The sequence below is a fragment of the Scyliorhinus canicula genome, chromosome 1, assembly GCF_902713615.1.
Source record: "Scyliorhinus canicula chromosome 1, sScyCan1.1, whole genome shotgun sequence".
NCBI lineage: Eukaryota > Metazoa > Chordata > Chondrichthyes > Carcharhiniformes > Scyliorhinidae > Scyliorhinus > Scyliorhinus canicula.
Window position 1 is genome coordinate 277560184 of NC_052146.1, and position 20876 is coordinate 277581059.

Consider the following 20876-nt stretch of genomic DNA (forward strand, 5'->3'; position numbering starts at 1 on the left):
ACCAGTGTGGATTTATAACAGGCAAATCATGACTGACCAACTTAATAGTTTTTTTCAGGAAATAACTGAATAAACACGGTAGATCTTGCTTGTATGAATTTCCAAAATACATTATATAAGGTACGATATTCAGAGAATTGCTCACACTATTAAGGTGCCTACTATTAAAGGAAGTGTGATGGCATGGATAGGAAAATGGTTACAGGTGAAAAATAGAGTGATGGTGCTAGATTCAACCCCAAGGTAAGATTCCAAGGTAAGATAAGTGTCGGAATTGTTAAGTCTTGAGGAAACAAAGGCGAGGTTGAGAGTTTCAGCAAGAGGTGAGCAGAGGCAGTTGAGCAATGTTGATAAAGTGGAAATGGGCGGACTTTGTAATTGGGTGGATGTGTGGCTGGAATCTTACCTTGGGGTTGAATCTAGCACCATGGGCGAAATTCTCCGCACCCGCGGAAAGTCGGCAAACGGTCGTAAAAATCGGGACCGTTTTACGACGGTCGCGAAGGCTTCATTTCCCGACCGATTCACTTCCTGGAAATGGGCTAGCAGCGCGGCCGCGTCAATTACGTGCGTGATGACGACGGAACGCGACGACGACACGAACCCGCCCATGTGACGCCGCCCGACGCCGTAAAAAGGCGCGGGCGACCACAGAATCTGTCGGGCAGGATGTCGGAGCCTAGGCGAGCTGCACCTCGCTTTATTGATGCAGACGTCGAGGCGCTGCTCGATGCCGTGGAGCAGAGGAGGGGCATCATCCGCCCGCGGATCGGGCATCGCCAACCTGCCAGCACGGTACGCCAGGCCTAGCGTGACGTGGCTGCTGCCGTCAGTGCTGTGGGGCAGACCCCTCGCTCAGCAGAGCAGTGCCGAAAGAAGCTACATGACCTCACCAGGTCTGCCAGGGTAAGTGCCATGAGGGTGCCCCCTAGTCACAACCATCCCTCCCCCTTAACTGCCCGGGGGGGGGGGAGAGGGATTGGGGCAGAGTTATTTGAGGGTGGTTCACAAAGTTGTCACAGACCCAGCGCTCTGGCCCCGAGGAGAGATGCAATCATCTGATGACAACTTGCCCCCCCCCCAAACTGTGCCAGTATCAGAACGGACTTCTGAGACCTACCGTTTTGTAATGATCTACCTATGTTTCCTCCCCCAACAGGCCAAGGCCGGTCATAACCACCGTGAGCGGCACAAGACTGGAGGGGGTTCGCCCAACATGCACCCCCTCAGCACCTTTGAACAGAGGGCACTGGACCTTGTTGGGGGGTCTGCCACCCGCGATATCGCGCAATGCGAGGTTGGCGGAACTGCAGCAAGTGAGACAACCCTCCCTGACAAACCCCCTCCCCCCCCCCCCCCATCCTCTGTCCCTTCACACACCCTGCCCACTGGGACACCTCCCCATCCTCTGTCCCTTCACACACCCTGCCCACTGGGACCGTCCAGCGGCCTGCCGAGCAAATCGAAATAACCCGTCTCATTCTCTTCCCTAGGACGTGATGCCGAACGACCAGGGCCGTCTGGCTGCAGACGGAGACACGAATCTGCCGCCACCTCACCCGGGGCCTCACAACAGAGGGTGCCCGATCAGCGGGCAGCCCTATCTGCCCCAACCCAATCTGCGGACCAGGACGCACAGAGGGTTCGAGGTCCACCACCACCACCAGAAATGGCCAGGGACAACCCTCCTGTCGCTGAGCGGCCCCACACCCTGGACGAGGACCTAACCATTGAGAGCGTCGGGCTTGCGGCACTGCTTTCTCCCACCACTTCCATCATCCCAGAGATACACACCCCGGCGGGCCTATTTAGTGATGAGTCTCCTGGGGCACAGTCTGGTTGGCACATCACAGATGAGCAGGTACAGCAGGTGGAGGTCGGAGCAACAGAGGGCCCGGACTCGCGGAGGCCAGACCAGGCCCAGGATGCAGCTGGCTCCCAGACGTTTTCGGAGTTCCTGGAGTTTCTCAACCCACCCGCACAGCCGATGCCTCAGGAAACCCAGGGAAACAATGACGGGATGAGGGCTTCCTTCCAGACTCTGCAGACGCTGTTAGAGGAGTCGATCCGCGTCCAAGAGCAGGGAGTGGTGCCGCTCATGGCAGAGACCCAGTCCGACACCGCACGGGTGGCATCCGCGGTGGAGGCAATGGGTCAGGTTATGCAAGACGTTGGGATTAATGTGCACGCGTCATCCTCGGCCCTGGACAGGGTTGCCCTCTCACAGGCAGCAATGTGCCAGAGCCAAACCGACATTGCCGGCGCCCTGCGGGCCATGGCCGAGTCTCAGCAGGTCATTGGCCAGTCGCAGCAGTCAGTCGCCGAGAGCATCAACCGCCTGACACATGTGCTGGATGGCGTCGTGCACAATCAGGTTGAGATCGCACAGTCCCTGGCGGGAATGTCTAACTCCCTGGACTCCGTCTCTGCAAACCTTCGGATCCTGGTGGATACCGTTGCAGGCCTCCAGGACTGGCAGCGCCAGGTGTCGGTGGTGCGACGGGGAACCTCCCCGCTCGCACCTCTGTCCCAAAGTGAGGCCCGGGGGCCACCGGGCTCCCCGAGGGTGGAGGAGGTTTCGGGGCCCGTCCCATTAACTCCATCACGGGACGTCCCGGAATTCTCGGCCTCCCCCCGTCCCATCCCTGGTGCATCGGGTGGGCAGCAGGCAGAGCAGGGTGGCACAATGTCACCCGAGACGCCCGCAGAGCAGCCTGGCCCATCAAGGCCGGGTCGCCCCAGGAAACGCTTGGCCAAGGAGAAACGAGTCGAGGGGGGCGATTCGCAGCAATCCTCCTCCACTCCTGCTGTATCATCTGGGGATTCACTTAGACGTAGTGGTAGGGCCCGTAAGGCAACTAAGATAGACACTGAGTAAGTTGGCACGGGTGAAGGGCACAGTTTAGTTGTAGGGGTAGGGCACCTGTAAATAATTGTTAATATTAAACACACTGTTCCACCTTACTTGTAATACCGTGTGATTGTTCCACAGCCACAGGAATCGTGATGGTGACCGAGTGTCGCTGGGGGTGGCGGGTGGTGAAACCTCGGTGCCGGGTGTGCAGTCCCTGCCCCTACCCCCCTCCCACAGCTAGCCCACGCGGGCACGTGATGGAGTGTCAGTGACGAACTCAGCGGCCACCAAGGTGGATGGTTCAGCTATTGCCATGGGTCAGACTCTCTCTAACGATTCTGAGCTCACAGCTCTTCGCAGAGCGGGCTGTCATCATTCCACATGGCACTGATCACACCCGCTGACACAGCCATCAATGTTGTGCCATTCCGTCTGGACCCAGTGATAAGCGTCATGTCGAAGTGGAGCAGTGTACACTGAGGGGGGGGGGTTTGGTGGTGGCAGTTGTGTGGTGACCCTCTGCATGACTAGCGATGCAGGTGGTGGTTTGGTGTTCATCGGGGACGTCACATGCGATGCGTGAACCGTGCTGCCACCATGGCATCGCGTGCCCGCCGTCCTTGCCGGGTCCGTCGTGCCGCCTCCTGGACATCACCAGCACCTGGGTCGTGTCTGCGTGCTGCGCCCGCCACTCCGCCAGCGTCCTCCTCCTCCTCCTCCTCCTCCTCCTCCTCCTCCTCCTCTGTGCTGGCACCACTGCCACTAGCTTCTCCCTCCGCCTCCTGCAACAGGTCATCTCCCCTCTGCATCGCGATGTTGTGCAGCGCACAGCAGACCACTACAATGCGAGCGACCCTGTCGGCCTGGTACTGCAGGGCCCCTCCGGAGCGGTCCAGGCACCTGAATCTCATCTTCAGGAGGCCAAGGCAGCGCTCCACCACACCCCTGGTTGCTGCATGGGCCTCGTTGTATCGTGTTTCCGCATTGGTCTGAGGCCTCCGTATCGGCGTCATCAGCCAAGACCTCAGCGGATAACCCCTGTCACCTAGCAACCAGCCCCTCAGCCGGGGGGGACGTCCCTCAAACATCGCAGGGATGAACGACTGCGCTAGTATGTAGGAGTCATGCACACTCCCTGGGAACCTTGCACAGACGTTCATGAACCTCATGTGGGGGTCGCATACCACCTGGACATTAATGGAGTATGTCCCCCTCCTGTTTGTGAACACGTCCCTGTCCACAGCAGGCGGGCGCATGGGGACGTGAACACAGTCGATTGACCCCTGAACCCTCGGTATCCCGGCCACACTGGCAAATCCACGGGCTCGTGAGTCTTGACTTGCTCGGTCCTCGGGAAAGGTGATGTAGCGATCGGCGATGGCATAGAGGGCGTCGGTCACATCCCGGATGCACCTGTGCACCGATGACTGGGAGATCCCAGAGACGTCCCCGCTCGGAGACTGGAAGGAGCCGGTAGCATAGAAGTTCAGAGCGACCGTCACCTTGATGGCTACCGGGATCGCGTGTCCTCCCCCCGTTCCACGTGGGGCGAGGTGCGACAGGAGTTCGCAGATATGTATCACCGTCTGCCTACTCAGCCGGAGTCTTCTCCTGCAGGTGATGTCCGGCATTGTTAGGAAAGAGACCCGGACACGGTACACCCTCGGCTTTGGTCGTCGCCTCTGACGCCGTGGCTGCACCCTCACTCTCTCCTCTTCCTCTTCCTCCTCCTCCTCCTCCTCCCCCCCCCCCATGCTGCTCGACGACTGGCAACTCCTCGGCCCTTCCCTCTGCTGCTGCAGCTGGCCCTGCAGCCACTGCGGGTTGTGGGTGTGGATGCTGCTGCATCTCCAAATCCAGTAGAGCTGCCCCAACCACTGCGCAGAACATAGCCGTTCTGTTCCCATGCATCGTGCTAACCTACAGAAGGGTGGTGGGGGGCGGAGAAACGGGACATGTTAGACGGACGTTAGTCGACACCTCGGCAGCCGCCAGCCATGGGATACCAGTGTGTCCCGGTGGCCTGGTCGCGCTGCTGACACGCGGTCAGCCTAACCCCTGGTCACTTCCTGCATCCAACGGCCAGTAAACTATGTCCTCCTCACGGGTGCGTCAGTGGCCTGTGGCCGGAAGCCACAGGGGAACCAGCGGCCGTGTCCTCGTCACCTGCACACCATGGCATGGTGGCAGACATTTTGTTACGGGGTTGGACGGCTCACTCTCTACCTAAACCCCCCCCCCCTCCGTCGCCCCCCCACTGCCTCCCCCGTCTCCCCCACTGCCCCCTCCGTCTCCCCCACTGCCTCCTCCGTCTCCCCCACTGCCCCCTCCATCTCCCCCACTGCATCCTCCGTCTCCCCCACTGCCCCCTCCGTCTCCCCCACTGCCCCCTCCGTCTCCCCCACTGCCCCCTCCGTCTCCCCCACTGCCCCCTCCGTCTCCCCCACTGCCCCCTCCGTCTCCCCCACTGCCCCCTCCGTCCCCCCCACCGCCCCCGTTCTGGACCGCCTCCCGTTCCCAGGGATGCCTTCCCCGTTGTGGCCAGACTCGAGCGGTGGGCTGCGCGGTGGGCTGAGCGGAGGGCTGAGCGGTGGGCTGAGCGGTGGGCTGAGCGGTGGGCTGAGCGGTGGGCTGAGCGGTGCGCTGAGCGGTGCGCTGAGCAGTGCGCAGAGTGGTGCCCTGACCTCCTCCAAGCAGTCGTCAGCCAGGCCGACTGGTTGACGAATTTAAAAAGCAGGTGTGTTTCACGACGTCCAAACAGGGCGCCATGACGTCGGGACTTCGGCCCATCCGGGCCGGTGAATAGCGGGGGGGCTCACAGTGGCGATTCTGGTCATGTCAGGGGCGGGAAGGAGGCGTTTGTCGGGAAACGCGACTCCGACAATTTGCGGGGTTCGGAGAATAGCGGGAGGGCGTCGGAACAGCGTCGCCGTAAAAATTTCCGACGCCCGCTATTCTCCGACCCGTCGTGAGTCCGGAGAATCTCGCCCCATGTTTGTGAACAGTCTTGTACAGCCTCAGACATCTGCCAGGGAGAGGGATGCGGCCGGTGGCCAGGGAATGGAATTTGTTGCAAGGACAGAAGACAACAGCTTCCGCCTTTCTAATATTCAGTTGGAGAAATTTATGCTCATTCACTATTGGATGCCGATCAAGCTGTTTGGCTATCTAGAGAAAGAGGAGGGGTTGGGAGATGTAGTGATGACGTGTTGTCAGCGTACATGTGGAATTGGACATTGGGAGGGATTTTGCACTTGTGTTTTCGGGGGTAGGACCATGGCGGGAGTGAAAAATCCCACGGGAGTTCCCAAATGGATTTAACAATGGCAGGATTTCCCATTGCATTTGTCCGCTGCCAATGACATAACAGGTGTCCCGATGTTCAATATTTTAAAAATATCATTAGTAGCTTGATAACCTGATAGTCCCCCTTTGTTGAATTGTCTATTCACGTCGGCGTGAAGGCATGCCAACGTCAATCACAACAAGTCCCCCATGACGTGAATCCGGCGAGCTGAACTTGCCGGAGGTGCACAGCTAAGTACAGCCCTCCTTGGCTTGGACACTGCCCCCCACAACTGCTTGGGATCTGCCGGGGGAGTGTTCCATGATATGGGGTGTATTGCATGGGTGAGGATTCCATGTCCATGGGTGTGCTCTATGAGGGGCAGGGGTTTGGTGGGGCAGTGCCAGGTTGGCAGGGGCTGGGTTCTAAGTTGCTCTGATTGAGACGTGCCAGCGTGACATCATGGGACCCACCCCTTAACCTTTATTTTGACCATGTGGCTATAAATAGGGCGGGAGAATTCATCCTTGTGGATGACGGCTTTGCGCCACTCTGCAAAAAACCGAGACCAATCTGCCATTGTCTTTTCAGATACCCGCTGAGCGGCAGCTTATAGATATAATAGGTGTCCTTTTCCTGGACTGACTGGAGAAATGTAAACAGGGATTTTCTGGTCCCGCTGTTGTCACGGGATTTCCTGTTGAATGCACCCCTTATCGCCAGGAAACCCGAGGCGGGAGTGCGCTGTCGGTGGGACCGGAGAATCCTGCCAGCGTGAACAGTCAGAAAACTCATCCCAATATAAAAATAGGGAGCCTGGTTAGCAACTTCAGGAGATACGCAGTTATTAGATTAACCTGCATATCTCCGGAGGTTGGTAGCAATGCTTCCTTTTTTATATCATCTGCAAATTTTGATATAATATCTCCTATATCTAAATAGGCATGAAATCAAATTACGCAGGACAAAGGTTGAAGTTTTAGGGCGCGATTCTCCGGAAAGATTCTTAAATGTTGTAGCGAGCCGGAATTGCCGGGAGCTTCCTGGTGCCAAGTCCAGTGAACTCGGCAACGCAATTCAATGTTATGTTAACAAGGCCTCGCGGGCGTCTCGCCGCAAACAAAGGCTCGGCAGCTGATTCGCCAGCACCGCCCTCGCCAGCCCCCTCCAAACAAGTTCGAGCAGCACTTAAGCTGCACTTGCTCAGCCAACCCCAGCCAGCTCGCAACAATGATGCCGAGGAGATCAGCCCCATGATTCGGGGAAGCTGACCTGGGGAGGTTGCTAGACGTTGTGGAGGCCAAGAGGGATGTCCTGTTCCAATGAGGGTCCAGGAGGATCAGCCATAGGGCATTCAGTTCTACCCTCCCCCTTCAACTGCCCCCACCCCTCCTTCGCCCCCCCCCCCCCTCCCCCAACCCCACCCCCACTGGACCCAATTGGATCCAATTGGACCCGGACCCAATTGGATCCCAGCCTGATGCTGAGCCTGTGGAAGAGGTCATTCCAGAGCTGATGGAGATGACAGAGTGCAGCCGGCACATTCAGAGGGATGTGTCAGCGACACACCAGCAGTTCCCTAGCCGATTGGAGGAATCCCAGAGGCTACGAGCGCAGGAGATGTCGCCGGCAACGCATGGCACCGAGGCCAACACTGCTAGGGTGGCGACCACAGTGGAGAGCCAGGTGCATGATGTCGGCACCATTAGTGAAAGTGTCCAAGGCATTGCGCAAACGGTGACAGCCATGGCTGAGGGTCTCAATAGGCTGCCCACCTCGCTGGGTGATGCCACCTAGTACCAGGTCACATTGATGAGGTTCTGCGGGACACGTCCCGCTCTCAGATGGGAATGGCCATGGTGCTCGGAGCTTGTCCTAGTTGCAGGTGAGCATTGCCGCAACGCTGCAGAACATGGCCCAGTCACTGAGGAGCATTGCTGAGGGTGTCGACACATTTGAACCATGGGGAACCGCCAGGGCTGGCAGAGCCAGATGATGCAGGGACAGCCGGGGCTTGAACCAGCTGCCTCTCAATCCCAAAGGGAAACCCAGGGCCCTATAGGCACCAAGCAGGAGGAGATGGCACTGAGAGCCAACCTGGACCCGTCCCAGGGAGTGGTGACGGTGGAAACCAGCTCCGCCGAGTTCCACCCCTCTGACGAGGATGCATCTCACAGCCTTCGCACGGGACAGAGCGGCACGGCTGTGCATATGCCACCGACAAGTGAACCGGGGCCTCCAGCCTTAGCGCCCCCAGAGGACGACTGCTAGGGACACTGAAGGCTACGGGACATGGTAAGCAGCTGGCTGCCTCCACCTCAGATGTGAATCCTCAGGATGTAGTGGTAGAGCTAGGAGGGGAAAGCACATTGAGGATCACTCTGAGGGCACTGGGGCAGGGGGGGGGGGGGTTGCGGTGGTGGATAGATAGGGTGAGGGAGCTAGGTGTTGGGGTGGGGGAGGGGGATCACCATCGGGTGGGTGGGGAATTGCCATCACAATAAACACCTTTGTGCACAACGGGTATGATGCCTCTATCACCTTCTTCCGCAATGCGGGCTGACCCCCGAACCCTTGGCCCATCTCTCCAGGCATCTCCCCCTCCCCGTGGCACCCACCCACCCACCAGTTGCGAAGATGCCCCCGGAGCTGTGTCCCATCCCTGGATGTTCGGATGTTGGCTGCTGCATGTGTGGTGTGCCTCCCGCAGTATTCAAGCACAGTGTCCAGGCATCACGGTCTGATTGGGATGCAAGGCTCACACATGAGTCCTCCCCCTGTGTGCGTGGGTTTCCTCCGGGTGTTCCGGTTTCCTCCCACAGTCCAAAGATGTGCGGGTTAGGTGGATTGACCATGCTAAATTGCCCGTAGTGTCCTAATAAAAGTAAGGTTAAGGGGGGGGTTGTTGGGTTACGGGTAGGGTGGATACATGGGTTTGAGTAGGGTGATCATGGCTCAGCACAACATTGAGGGCCGAAGGGCCTGTTCTGTGCTGTACTGTTCTATGTTCTATGTTCTATGCTAAATGGCCTGTCTGGGCACGGGAATCAACTTGGGTTGTGTGAAGTGCTCACTTAACCACGATTGCCAATTCCCTTTTAGCAATGGCCTTCAGCCGCAAGGCCAGAGGCCTTGGCAGACGGTGGGGGTCATGGGTGGTTGGTGGGGCAGACAGGCAGGGACAAGGGTTTCCCTAGGAACACATGATCCAGGGGTTGGCATGGGGTTGCCCCCCCCCCCTCAGCGCCTCTCCCTTCCATGGTGACCCACCCCTGTGGAGGGTCTCTCACCCCCAGCCGAGATCGCCCACTCCCCACCGAGCATTGGGGTAGCAAGCCCAGCACCCCAGGGCTCTTTGCCTGTGAGTAAAGATGACTACTCACCTTCTCGATTCCCCACTAAAGCCCTTCCGCTAGGTTCACCTTTTTCAAATGGTGTACTAATCGGCGCCAGCGTGAGCACTCGCTGGGGAGGCTGCTGAATGACAAGAGGCCGTTGGATATGGAGTGGCTCCCGTTAATTGTATGGAAATACAGCTTAAGTGGTGATAATTGGTTTTTCGCCACGCTACGGCGAGATCCCGATTTTGCCTACGGGAGCGGGCCGGTTGCATCGCCTGGCGCGGTTTTCGTTTTTGGTCTCTCCCGCTATTCACCGGCCTCATTTCAAAGAGAGCATAATGAGGCCGGAGGGTCGCGCCCATATATTTGAAGAATAAGGAGACAATATCTACCCTAAATATCTTTAAATAGTGTAAGGGTTCAGCTGCTCAAATGAGTTGAATAGAATGGAAAAACATTATATAACATAAATTGGGAAAAGCTATTTCCACTGGTTGGTGAGTTCGCAACCAGAGGACACAAATGTAAAAGAATGAAGGGAGAGGCTAGGAGAATTTGTTTACTTTGTCACAAGGGACAGTTCGGACATGGAAAACTTCAGCTGAAACATTGGTGCAACAAGAATGCAAAACACAAGTGGATAAATAGGTCAAAGGAACTAAATGAATAAATCAGAGACAACACAGATACAATGGGGTGAATGGTGACCCCATTCTGTGCTGTAATAATGTATTACTTCATGCAAAATGTTGTACATTTTTCTCAAAATCGGCTGAAAATAAAAGTGAACTAAAATGCAAATACCAGATGGTCGGAGGATAAACTAGTTAATTTTGGCTATCAGTATTTTTTTGTTCACAAGAAGCCAAGGTGAAGATCCAAGATAGGAACAAGGTTGCAATGGATGGAAGAGATGACAAGATAAATTGAGACATTGCCCTTAGTTGATGAAAAGGCCTGGGTTTTAAATGCCTGAGATTGAAGGAATAACAGGAATTGTTCCATAGTTTTGAGGTTTGAGAACATATTCCTGGACAACGTTAATAAGATGCTGATCAGCTCATCTTTTCCCGCTAGAAGAACCATTATTAAAGTCATGGATGGACTTGTGCTTGCAGACTTTGTGCGTAAGCCTCCAGCATGCAGAGGGATGTGTTTCTACCCTAGAAATATTATATAAGTACAAGATACCCCCAGCTTTCCCGGTGCTTATTCAGTCCTTTATGGAAAACGCAGCAACATTTATAGCTAGAAACCTAGGGCGGGAGTCTCCGTTCCCCGACGCCGATTCCGTAATCAGCGATCAGGCGGAGAATCCCTCTTTACGATGGAAATGAGGGCAGTGCCTGTTTTCGTATGCCCCGCCCCCTCCAAAACGGCATCATCGAGGAGCACATCGCACGCCGTTGGGGCAGCCTCAGGACGTTACCTGAATGCCCTCCCCCGATGCACCGCCTCCGATGGGCCGAGTTCCCGACCGCGCGGTTGATTCATGGTCTCAGCGGTCGGGAACACGGCATGGCGGCTGCGAACTGTGTCCAGCGCCGCCACAATCGGGCGGGAGCCGTGCTGCTGGTCGGAGGGAGGGGGCTTCGGCAAGGGGGTTGGCCAGGGGGGTGGCGAGGGGGTGCCAAGGGGATCACTATCTGGCAGGTCGAAGCAGGACATAAACAAAAGTGAAGACTGAACAGAACAGTTAAAACCATTTGAACCACAATTGGTGCATCAAATACAAACAGCAATGTAGGAAACATGCTTCTCAGAATCGAAGGCAAATTAGGTTCTCTCACAAGTATCTTAGTCGTGGTAGATTTCTGAAAGCTTCTTGATCAATTTTCACCAGATGCTTTGTATTCTGAATTGAGCTGAATAGAGGAAAGTGAGATAAATTAGAATTCCTTTTTTATAATCTATAATCTTTATTATTGTCACAAGTAGGCTAACATTAACACTGCAATGAAGTTACTGTGAAAATCTCCTAGCCGCCACACTCCGGCGCCTGTTCGGGAACACAGAGGGAGAATTCAGAATGTCCAATTCACCTAAAAAGCACGTCTTTCGTGACTTGTGGAAGGAAACCGGAGCACCCGGGGGAAACCCACGCAGACACGGGGAGAACGTGCAGACTCCGCACAGACAGTGACCCAAGTCGGGTTTTGAACCCAGGTCCCTGGTGCTGTGAAGCAACAATGCTAACCGCTGTGCTACCGTTCATGGGCCAGTCATGGATACATGGAGCATTATGTGAATGGAACGTAAGATCAATTAATGGGTTCACTATGCAAAAATTATCTTTTGTTTGAAAATATATTTAAAATGCAAGAAAATCCTGAATGTTTGTTCCTCCCTTCATTTTTTATTCCCTCCTCACTCTGCTGCTACAAGTATTAATTCTCTCCCCCACCCACTCACCGCGCGTGGCAGATGCTCCAATTTGAATTTATTAGAACTTTGGAATTAAAATTCTAACGGGGACCATAAAACTTTTGTTGTTAAAAACCCATTTTGTTTGATAAACTCCTTCAGGGAAGCAAATCTGCTGTCTTTACCTGGTCTGGCCTAAAAGGGGCGGCACAGTGGTTAGCACTGCTGTCTCACAACACCAGGGACCCGGGTTCGATTCCGACCTCGTGTGACTGACTGTGTGGAGTTTGCACATTCTTCCCGTGTCTACATGGGTTTCCTCTGGTTTCCACCCACAGTCCAAAGATGTACAGATTAGGTGGATTGACATTCTAAATTGTCCCTCAGTGTCCAAAGGTTAGCTGGGGTTACTGGAATAGGGTGGGCAATTGGGCCTGGGTGGTGTGCTCATTCGGTGGGTTGGTGCAGACTCGATGGGCCGAATGCCCGCATTCTGCACTGTAGGGATTCTATGATGTGACATCAAGCAAACAGCAATGTGGTTGACTCTTAAGTCCGAGGGATGGGCACCAAATGCTGGCCTTGTCATTAAAAAAAATTAAAAAACACACATGCACAGTCTGCAGCAGAGATTGGCAAAAAGCAATTGAGTGGGGAAGTCCAGGCTGATATTATCCCACTGTAACCTGAAAAATTGGAGAATATTGTTCGTACTGTCAATAAAAAACATATATCACATAGGCCATCTTTTATTTTTAATCACAATAGCTCTCAATAAATAATCTGACCTTCACTGACCCAGTGCCAGAGATCTTCCATTTGAATTTAATAGATGATGCAATGCTTCAAGCAAGTATATCCAAATTAATGCAAATATCCAAAGGGCAAAGTTCCTGGGGGTTTTGTTGGCGTCCAGAGGGATATCAGCAGTAAATGGTGGAGACCCAGTTTTGTCCAATCTCTACCATTTCTTGGCGTTCTCTCACTGTAAAATGTGGAAACACCGATAATTGTTTCCAGGTATGTGGCAAAATTACATCAAGGGGATAAAGCTAGGGAAAGGAAATCTGTGCCAAGAGTTCCTGCTTCATTGTCTCAGTCTGCACCGTTCTATAGAGGCGACAGTGTCCAGTGTGCTGATTCCAGAGTGGCGAAGCATAGCAGCATTCACAGTGCTAACCACTGCGCCACCGTGCCGCCCCTTAATTCAGACATTTCATGAGTAGAGAACCAGAAACTCCTCTCCCAAAACCTCTGACTGCTTGGCAGAATTTATCAGACTTTATGGCACACTGGAGCTGATAGCTCTGCAGAAGTGCCCCATGGGTGTGGCCCAACAGTGACATGTTAATCAAGAAAGCCCCCCCCCCTCCTCCCCAATACATTTATTGGGGGTCAGGTGTGAAGTCCGAGGTAGGGTATTCCCAGCACTTGCACTGGGATGCATTTCACTGCTCACCCCACCCCAGTTTCCGATTTATGGATTTTTCTTCATGGAAAATACTCAAGAACTAGAAAATAAATATCATAATTCACTAGGTCAATACCCTGGAAGTCCCTTCTCACAATTATGGAAGCACCATCATAAGGACTGCAACTGTCCAAGATGCGGCATCTTCTCAAGACATCCGGGGATGGACAATGCATGTGGGAATGTTAACATAACCTACAGAAACAAATCTTCACCGACTAAAATAACAATCCTTTCCGTCAGTAATCAGCACACACTCTACACCACATTTATTTAGCTTGCTCTCCTGAGGCTTTTTGAAATAAAGGATGCTAACAGACTAAAACATCTTTCAATCTACTATAACAGCTGAATTATTGCTTAGTTATGCCAATTCACTGCCAAATGTTTTCCAACAAGCAAATAGAAGCAGATTAGACAAACAGCATTCAGGAGACAACCCATTCATTTAAATGGAATTTAACTTGTGTGCTAAAAATACAATTCATGATGTGATTGAGATTAGACTAAGATAACAATTTCAATGCTAAAATTTGTTTTTAACCTTCTAGCAGATCTCCCTTGGTAATGTTCATGTTGGGTGGAATATTTAATGCCCTCTCCTGAGGCAAGTTTGGAGGCGAGGTTGGGGGGGATTTAATCCCCACGGAAAATGCCTCGTGGTGACTGTATCTTTATTAAATCTGGGGTGGGAAACTCATGGATGGACTTCCCGCCATGGTGCCAATCAAGGTCTTTGTGTGGGCAGGATTTGTGGCTGTGCTGGAAGCACAATAAGCAAACTCTGTCATGTTTACTTACTGGCTCTTCGGGGATGGGCGGTGCAAAGGGCATTGCATCAGGCAGCGAGTCGCTGAGTGCCTGATTGAGGGAAAAAACATCGGGAAGGGGGGGTCCATTGAAAACCAGCCCCTGCCATTTCTTCCGACCTACCCTCCCACCCCTTCTTCACAACCTCCATCCTGCCCTCAATCACCTGTGGAGCGGGTCCTTTGCTGATCCTGGGCCCCTGGTGTGTGAATCTCCAGAAGCTACTACTGTTCCCCTGGTGGCACAGGCACACTGATGTGCTGCTGGCCTCTGACTGGCTGGGTTTCTGCTTTCAGGGTGCATGTTCCTGGGGAAAGTCCGCCTCTGGCCACCTAAGTGCCTGACTGGCACTTAATATGATGGGTCTTCCCCAACAAAGTCGACACAGGGATCTGACCCCCCACCCCCCACGTTGCCTGGTTTCAATTATGTTCACTGAATGGGAGAATATTGTGCTTTATACCATTAGAATTGTTTACAGAGGGAGTAAATCAGGGCCACTGAATGAAGAATTCAAAGTCCGCTGTTTGCTAAATGGTGTTGAGGTTACTGGATTGGCAGAAGAACGGTTGATGTGAAATATGTGCTAAATTAAGATGTACTTGGGGTATTGGACCAAGCAAGCGATCTTGGGGTTCTGGTGGCACAATATTCCCAGACTGTTAAAGAAACGACAAACTGTTGTGATGTACAGTAAAGGTATAGTATACAAAACAAGAGGGGTCATGTTAAATCTTTATCTGTCCATGTGAAGGCAACATCTGGAGGACTCCATGTGGGTTTGGTCTTCCTATTTCAAACATTGGCCAGCGGCAGGATCTTCCAGACATGCTGACGTTTATGCCATTTTTCACAGCTCACGCCCCACGCTACCGAGAATCCGCTTTGGTGGGAATTCCAATGAGATTCCTGTTGAGGGGAAGGCCTGGAAAGTCCAAACCGTTGCTTGTCGCTTCATAGTAAATTAAGAAAGTTAGAAAATAGCTTTATGAAATTCCTCTAAACGCTCGCAGATTTGAGATCAAAGCTGGGCCGGATAATCTGAACAAGGAGATTGAATTATGACTTTGTTTTCTTACGGGTATTTGTTAATTTGGAGAACAGCGTGGCAAGTTCTCTGCAGCGCTCCTCCTAACCTCCTGCCATAACTCCAGGGGAAATTTTGGAAAAATTGCATTAACACTAAAGTTGAAACAGAAGATTGGGAGGACAACTGCGGAACTTGTATCCCGCAGTCTGTCGGTAAGGTTATCATTCAGATACTGCCAGGTTTTCTTTTTAGCGAAATCGCTACAGGTGGGTTTCCCATCGAATAATGTTCAGATCTGTAATGTGCCAAGTAGTGAGTTTATTTTTAAAAAACTGAATTCAAATTCTCAAATTACCGTGGTGGAATTTGAATTACTGTGGATTATTATTCCAGGCCTTTTTCTTGTCTGGCACCAAAGTTCTTCCTGATCATCCTTCTCTTCTTCCTCGATTTAAACCAAGTATGAGAAAAAGCAATTATGAAATAATGGGGTCAATGTCCTAGAATGCCCTAAAGCTCCCATCTCTCTACAAAAATGTTAAAACACCATGTACACCTAGTACATGTTCTGTCTACAACTCCCGGGAAAGTGGGCAGCATAATCAAAGACCCCTCCCACCTGTGTTATTCGCTTTTCCATCGGGTAGAAGATACAAAAGTTTGAGAATATGCACTAACAGATTCAAAAACAGTTTCTTCCCCACCGTTACCAGACTCCTGAATGACCATTATAGGGTCTGAACTGATCTTATGGACTGAATTGATCTTCCTGCGCATCTTCTCTACAGTTGTAGCACTATATACCATATACCACATCGCTGTTTAAGTTTGTGTATTTTCATTATGTATCCTCATGTATTTATCATATGTTCTATAAAAGCAAATTACTGCGGATGCTGGAATCTGAAACGAAAGGGAAAATGCTGGAAAATCTCAGCAAGTCTGGCAGCATCTGTAGGGAGAGAAAGGAGCTAACGTTTCGAGTCCGATGACTCTTTGTCAAAGCTTTATCATATGTTCTATATTTCCATGTATGGAACAATTTGTCTGGACTGTACACAGAATGATACTTTTCACAGTACCTCGGTACTCGTCACAACAAATCTTTTTTAAAAATAAATTTAGAGTACCTAATTCTTCTTTTTCCAATCAAGGAGCAATTTAGCGTGGCCAATCCACCTACCCTGCACATCTTTGGGTTGTGGGATGGGACCCACGCAGACATGGGGAGAATGTGCAAACCCCACAAGGACAGTGACCCGGCATTGGGGTCGAACCGGCATCCTCGGCGTCACAAGGCAGCAGTGCTAACCACTGCGCCACTGTGCCGCCCAGTGCATAACAATGAATCTAAATCAAGTCAAATACTTGTGCAACATAAAATGGCACAAATATCTGAAATGGACAGGTTGAGAAAGTGGTTAATAAACTGGGATTATAGACTTTATAAATAGGGGCACAGAGAACCAAAGCAAGGAAGGTATTATGAACCTCGTTTGGCTTCAGCTGGAATACTATGATCTATTCTGGATGCCACACTTCCGCAAAGATGTGAAAGCATTAGAGAGGGTGCAGAAAAGAATCATGAGAATGGTTCCAGGAATGAGAAATATCAATTACACAGACTGGAGAAACTGAGCCTTTTCTCCTTCACAAAGATGAAGATGAGGCTTGTGAAAGGTTTTTAAAATTATGAGCGGCCTGGACAGAGTGGATGGCAAAGAACTGTTCCCGCTGGCAGAAAGGTCGAGAACCAGAGGACACCGATTTAAGGTGAATGACAAAAGATGCAACCGCCACATGAGTAACAACTCTTTTAGGCAGTGGCTGGTTAGGATCTGGAATGCACTGCCTGAGAGTGTGGTGGAGGCGGATTCAGTTGAAGCCTTCAGAAGATAAGGCCAAGGCTCTGTTGATTGATACTTAGAACATAGAACATTACAGCGCAGTACAGGCCCTTCGGCCCTCGATGTTGCGCCGACCTGTGAAACCACTCTAAAGCCCATCTACACTATTACCTTATCATCCATATGTCTATCCAATGACCATTTGAATGCCCTTAGTGTTGGCAAGTCCACTACTGTTGCAGGCAGGGCATTCCACGCCCTTACTACTCTCTGAGTAAAGAACCTACCTCTGACATCTGTCCTGTATCTATTTCCCCTCAATTTAAAGCTATGTCCCCTCATGCCAAACAGCAGCATCTGAGGAAAAAGACTCTCACTCTCCACCCTATTTAATCCTCTGATCATCTTGTATGCCTCAATTAAGTCACCTCTTAACCTTCTTCTCTCTAACGAAAACAGCCTCAAGTCCCTCAGTCTTCCCTCATAAGATCTTCCCTCCATACCAGGCAACATTCTGGTAAATCTCCTCTGCACCCTTTCCAATGCTTCCACATCCTTCCTATAATGCGGCGACCAGAATTGCACGTAATATTCCAAATGCGGCCGCACCAGAGTTTTGTACAGCTGCAACATGACCGCATGGCTCCGAAACTCAATCCCTCTACCAATAAAAGCTAACACACCGTACGCCTTCTTAACAACCCTCTCAACCTGGGTGGCAACTTTCAGGTATCTATGTACATGGACACCGAGATCTCTCTGCTCATCCACACTACCAAGAATTTTACCATTAGCCCTCTGTCTTCCTGTTATTCCTTCCAAAATGAATCACCTCACACTTTTCTGCATTAAACTCCATTTGCCACCTCTCAGCCCAGCTCTGCAGCTTATCTATGTCCCTCTGTAACTTGTAACATCCTTCCGCACTGTCCACAACTCCACTGACTTTAGTGTCATCTGGAAATTTACTCACCCATCCTTCTACGCCCTCCTCAAGGTCATTTATAAAAATGACAAACAGCAGTGGCCCCAAAACAGATCCTTGTGGTACACCTCTAGTAACTGGACTCCAGTCTGAACATGTCCCATCAACCACCACCCTTTGTCTTCTTCCAGCTAGCCAATTTCTGATCCAAACTGCTAAATCACCCTGAATCCCATGGCTCTGTATTTTCTGCAATAGCCTACCGTGGGGAACCTTATCAAACACTTTCCTGAAATCCATATACACCACATCCACTGCTTTACCCTCATCCACCTGTTTGGTCACCTTCTCAAAGAACTCAATAAGGTTTGTGAGGCACGACCTACCCTTCACAAAACCGTGTTGACTATCTCTAATCAAATTATTCCTTTCCAGATGATTGTACATCCTATCTCTTATAAACCTTTCCAAGACTTTGCGCACAATAGAAGTAAGGCTCACTGGTCTATAGTTACCGGGGTTGTCTCTACTCCCCTTCTTGAACATTTGGTAACCTCCAGTCTTCTGGCACTATTCCTGTAGATAAAGATGACTTAAAGATCAAAGCCAAAGGCTCAGCAATCTCCTCCCTAGCTTCCCAGAGAATCCTAGGATAAATCCCATTCGGCCCAGGGGACTTATCTATTTTCACTCTTTCCAGAATTGCTAACACCTCCTCCTTATGAACCTCAAACCCATCTAGTCTAGTCGCCTGTATCTCAGTATTCTCCTTGACAACATTGTCTTTTTCCTGCGTGAATACTGACAAAAAATATTCATTTAGCACCTCTCCTATCTCCTCGGACTCCACGCACAACTTCCCACTACTGTCCTTGACTGGCCCTACTCTTACCCTAGTCATTCTTTTATTCCTGACATATCTATTGAAAGCTTGAGGGTTATCCTTGATCCTACCTGCCAAAGAATTCTCATGTCCCCTCCTGGCTCTTCTTAGCTCTCTCTTTAGGTCCTTCCTAGCTAACTTGTAACTCTCGAGCGCCCTACCTGAACCTTCACGTCTCATCTTTATATAAGTCTCCTTCTTCCTCTTGACAAGTGTTTCAACTACTTTAGTAAACCACGGTTCCCTCGCTCGACCACTTCCTCCCTGCCTGACAGGTACATACTTATCAAGGACACGCAGTAGCTGTTCCTTGAACAAGTTCCACATTTCCATTGTGCCCATCCCCTGCAATTTCCCTCCTAACATATACTTATTAAACTTTCAATTCTCTTTCACTGCTAATTTGTATGTTATTGTTTTTAGTGTTGAAATGAGTTGTATTGTGGAACATTCTGTACATTCTGCAGCTTTAGTCTCTTGGCCAAGTCTTGGGCGGCATGGTAGCACAGTGGTTAGCATGGTTGCTTCACAGCTCCAGGGTCCCAGGGTCAATTCCAGGCTTGGGTGACTGTGTGGAGTCTGCACATTCTCACCACGTCTGCGAGGTGCTCCGGTTTCGTCCCACAGCCCAAAGATGTGCAGGTAGATTGGCCATCCGAAATTGCCCTTTGTGTCCAAAAAAATAATTAGGTGGGGTAACTGGGTTACGGGGATAGGGTGGAGCTGTGGGCTTAGGTAGGGTGCTCTTTCCAAGGGCCGGTGCAGACTCGATGGGCTGAATGGCCTTCTTCTGCACTGTAAATTCTATGATTATTATAAATGAGAATTGGCTCTGAAATGACTCATCAATGGCGAAATTCTCCAACCCCTTGTAGGGTCGGAGAATCGCCCAGGGCGGCCGAAAATCCCGCCCCCGCCGTGGCAGAAATTCTCCACCACCTGGGAATTGGCCGGGGCAGGAATCACCCCACGCCGATCAGCGAGCCGCCTGCAGCGATTCTCCGGCCCGCGATGGGCTGAAGACCCGCCGCAGGGAGGCCTCTCCCGCCGCCGAGGTTTGAACTACCTCTGGTGGCGGCGGGATCGGCGCGCGAGCGGGCCCCCGGGGTCCTGGGGGGGGGGGGGGGGGGGGGAGGGGGGGCGGGGCGATCGGACCCCGGGGGGTGCCCCCACGGTGGCCAGGCCCGCAATCGGGGCCCACCGATCGGCAGGCGGGCCATTGCCGTGGGGGCACTCTTTTTCTTCCGCCGCCGCCACAGCCTCCACCATGGCGGAGGCAGAAGAGAATCCCCCAGCGCGCATGCACCGGCGGTGACGTCAGCGGTAGCTGATGCACCGGCGCTTGCGTGATCCGGCGAAGGCCTTTCGTCCAGCCCCGGTGCCGGGCGTCAAAGGCCGCTGGTGCCGGTTATGGCGCCAGTTGGCGTGGTGCCAACCGCTCCAGCGCGGGCCTAGCCCCCAAAGGTGTGGAGAATTCCGCACCTTTGGGGAGGCCCGACGCCGAAGTGGATGGCGCCAATCCCCTACGCCGGGAACCCCCACCCCGCCGGGTAGGGGAGAATCCCGCCCCTGGCTAAATAAAGTTTAAATTAAATAAAAACAAAATAAAATAACTAAGTGATTAATAGACTCACAATTCCAACAGTACGTAGACAGTACATTCCAGATCATACATCATGTGTGAAAATGTTTTTCCTCCTGTCTCCATTCCTACTTTACCCAATTATCTGGAGTGCAAGAATTTGCAGAATTACAGGGAAAAGGCAGCAGAGTTCTTCCAGAGTTCGGGCATTGATGTAACTGGCCAAATGGCCTCTCTGTGCTGTAACCATGCTATGAAAATAAACAACACGGGCATATCAAAACCCACTGTTCTATCAGTGCATAGCCAAGAATGAGGTTTTAATTTTGCACAATCAAAGCTTCTTGCAAGTCTATCAACCTGCTTGGAATGTAGAACAAGACTTCAGTGAGGAGAGTGGGGCTGTAAAGAGAGATCTCAGTGAGGAGAGAGGGGCTGTAAAGAGAGATCTCAGTGAGGAGAGTGGGGCTGTAAAGAGAGATC

The 20876-nt window shown here is 51.8% G+C and overlaps 1 protein-coding gene across 1 annotated transcript in view; it reads right to left on the reverse strand.

Annotated features, from left to right (window-relative positions):
• Positions 1-20876, reverse strand: part of LOC119964708 (lutropin-choriogonadotropic hormone receptor-like) — a 213856-nt gene that overhangs the window by 104042 nt on the left and 88938 nt on the right. The window contains exon 4 of the mRNA XM_038794622.1: positions 11272-11346. Within this exon, the coding sequence (XP_038650550.1) occupies positions 11272-11346 (75 nt within the window). The remainder of the gene's footprint in view (positions 1-11271; positions 11347-20876) is intronic.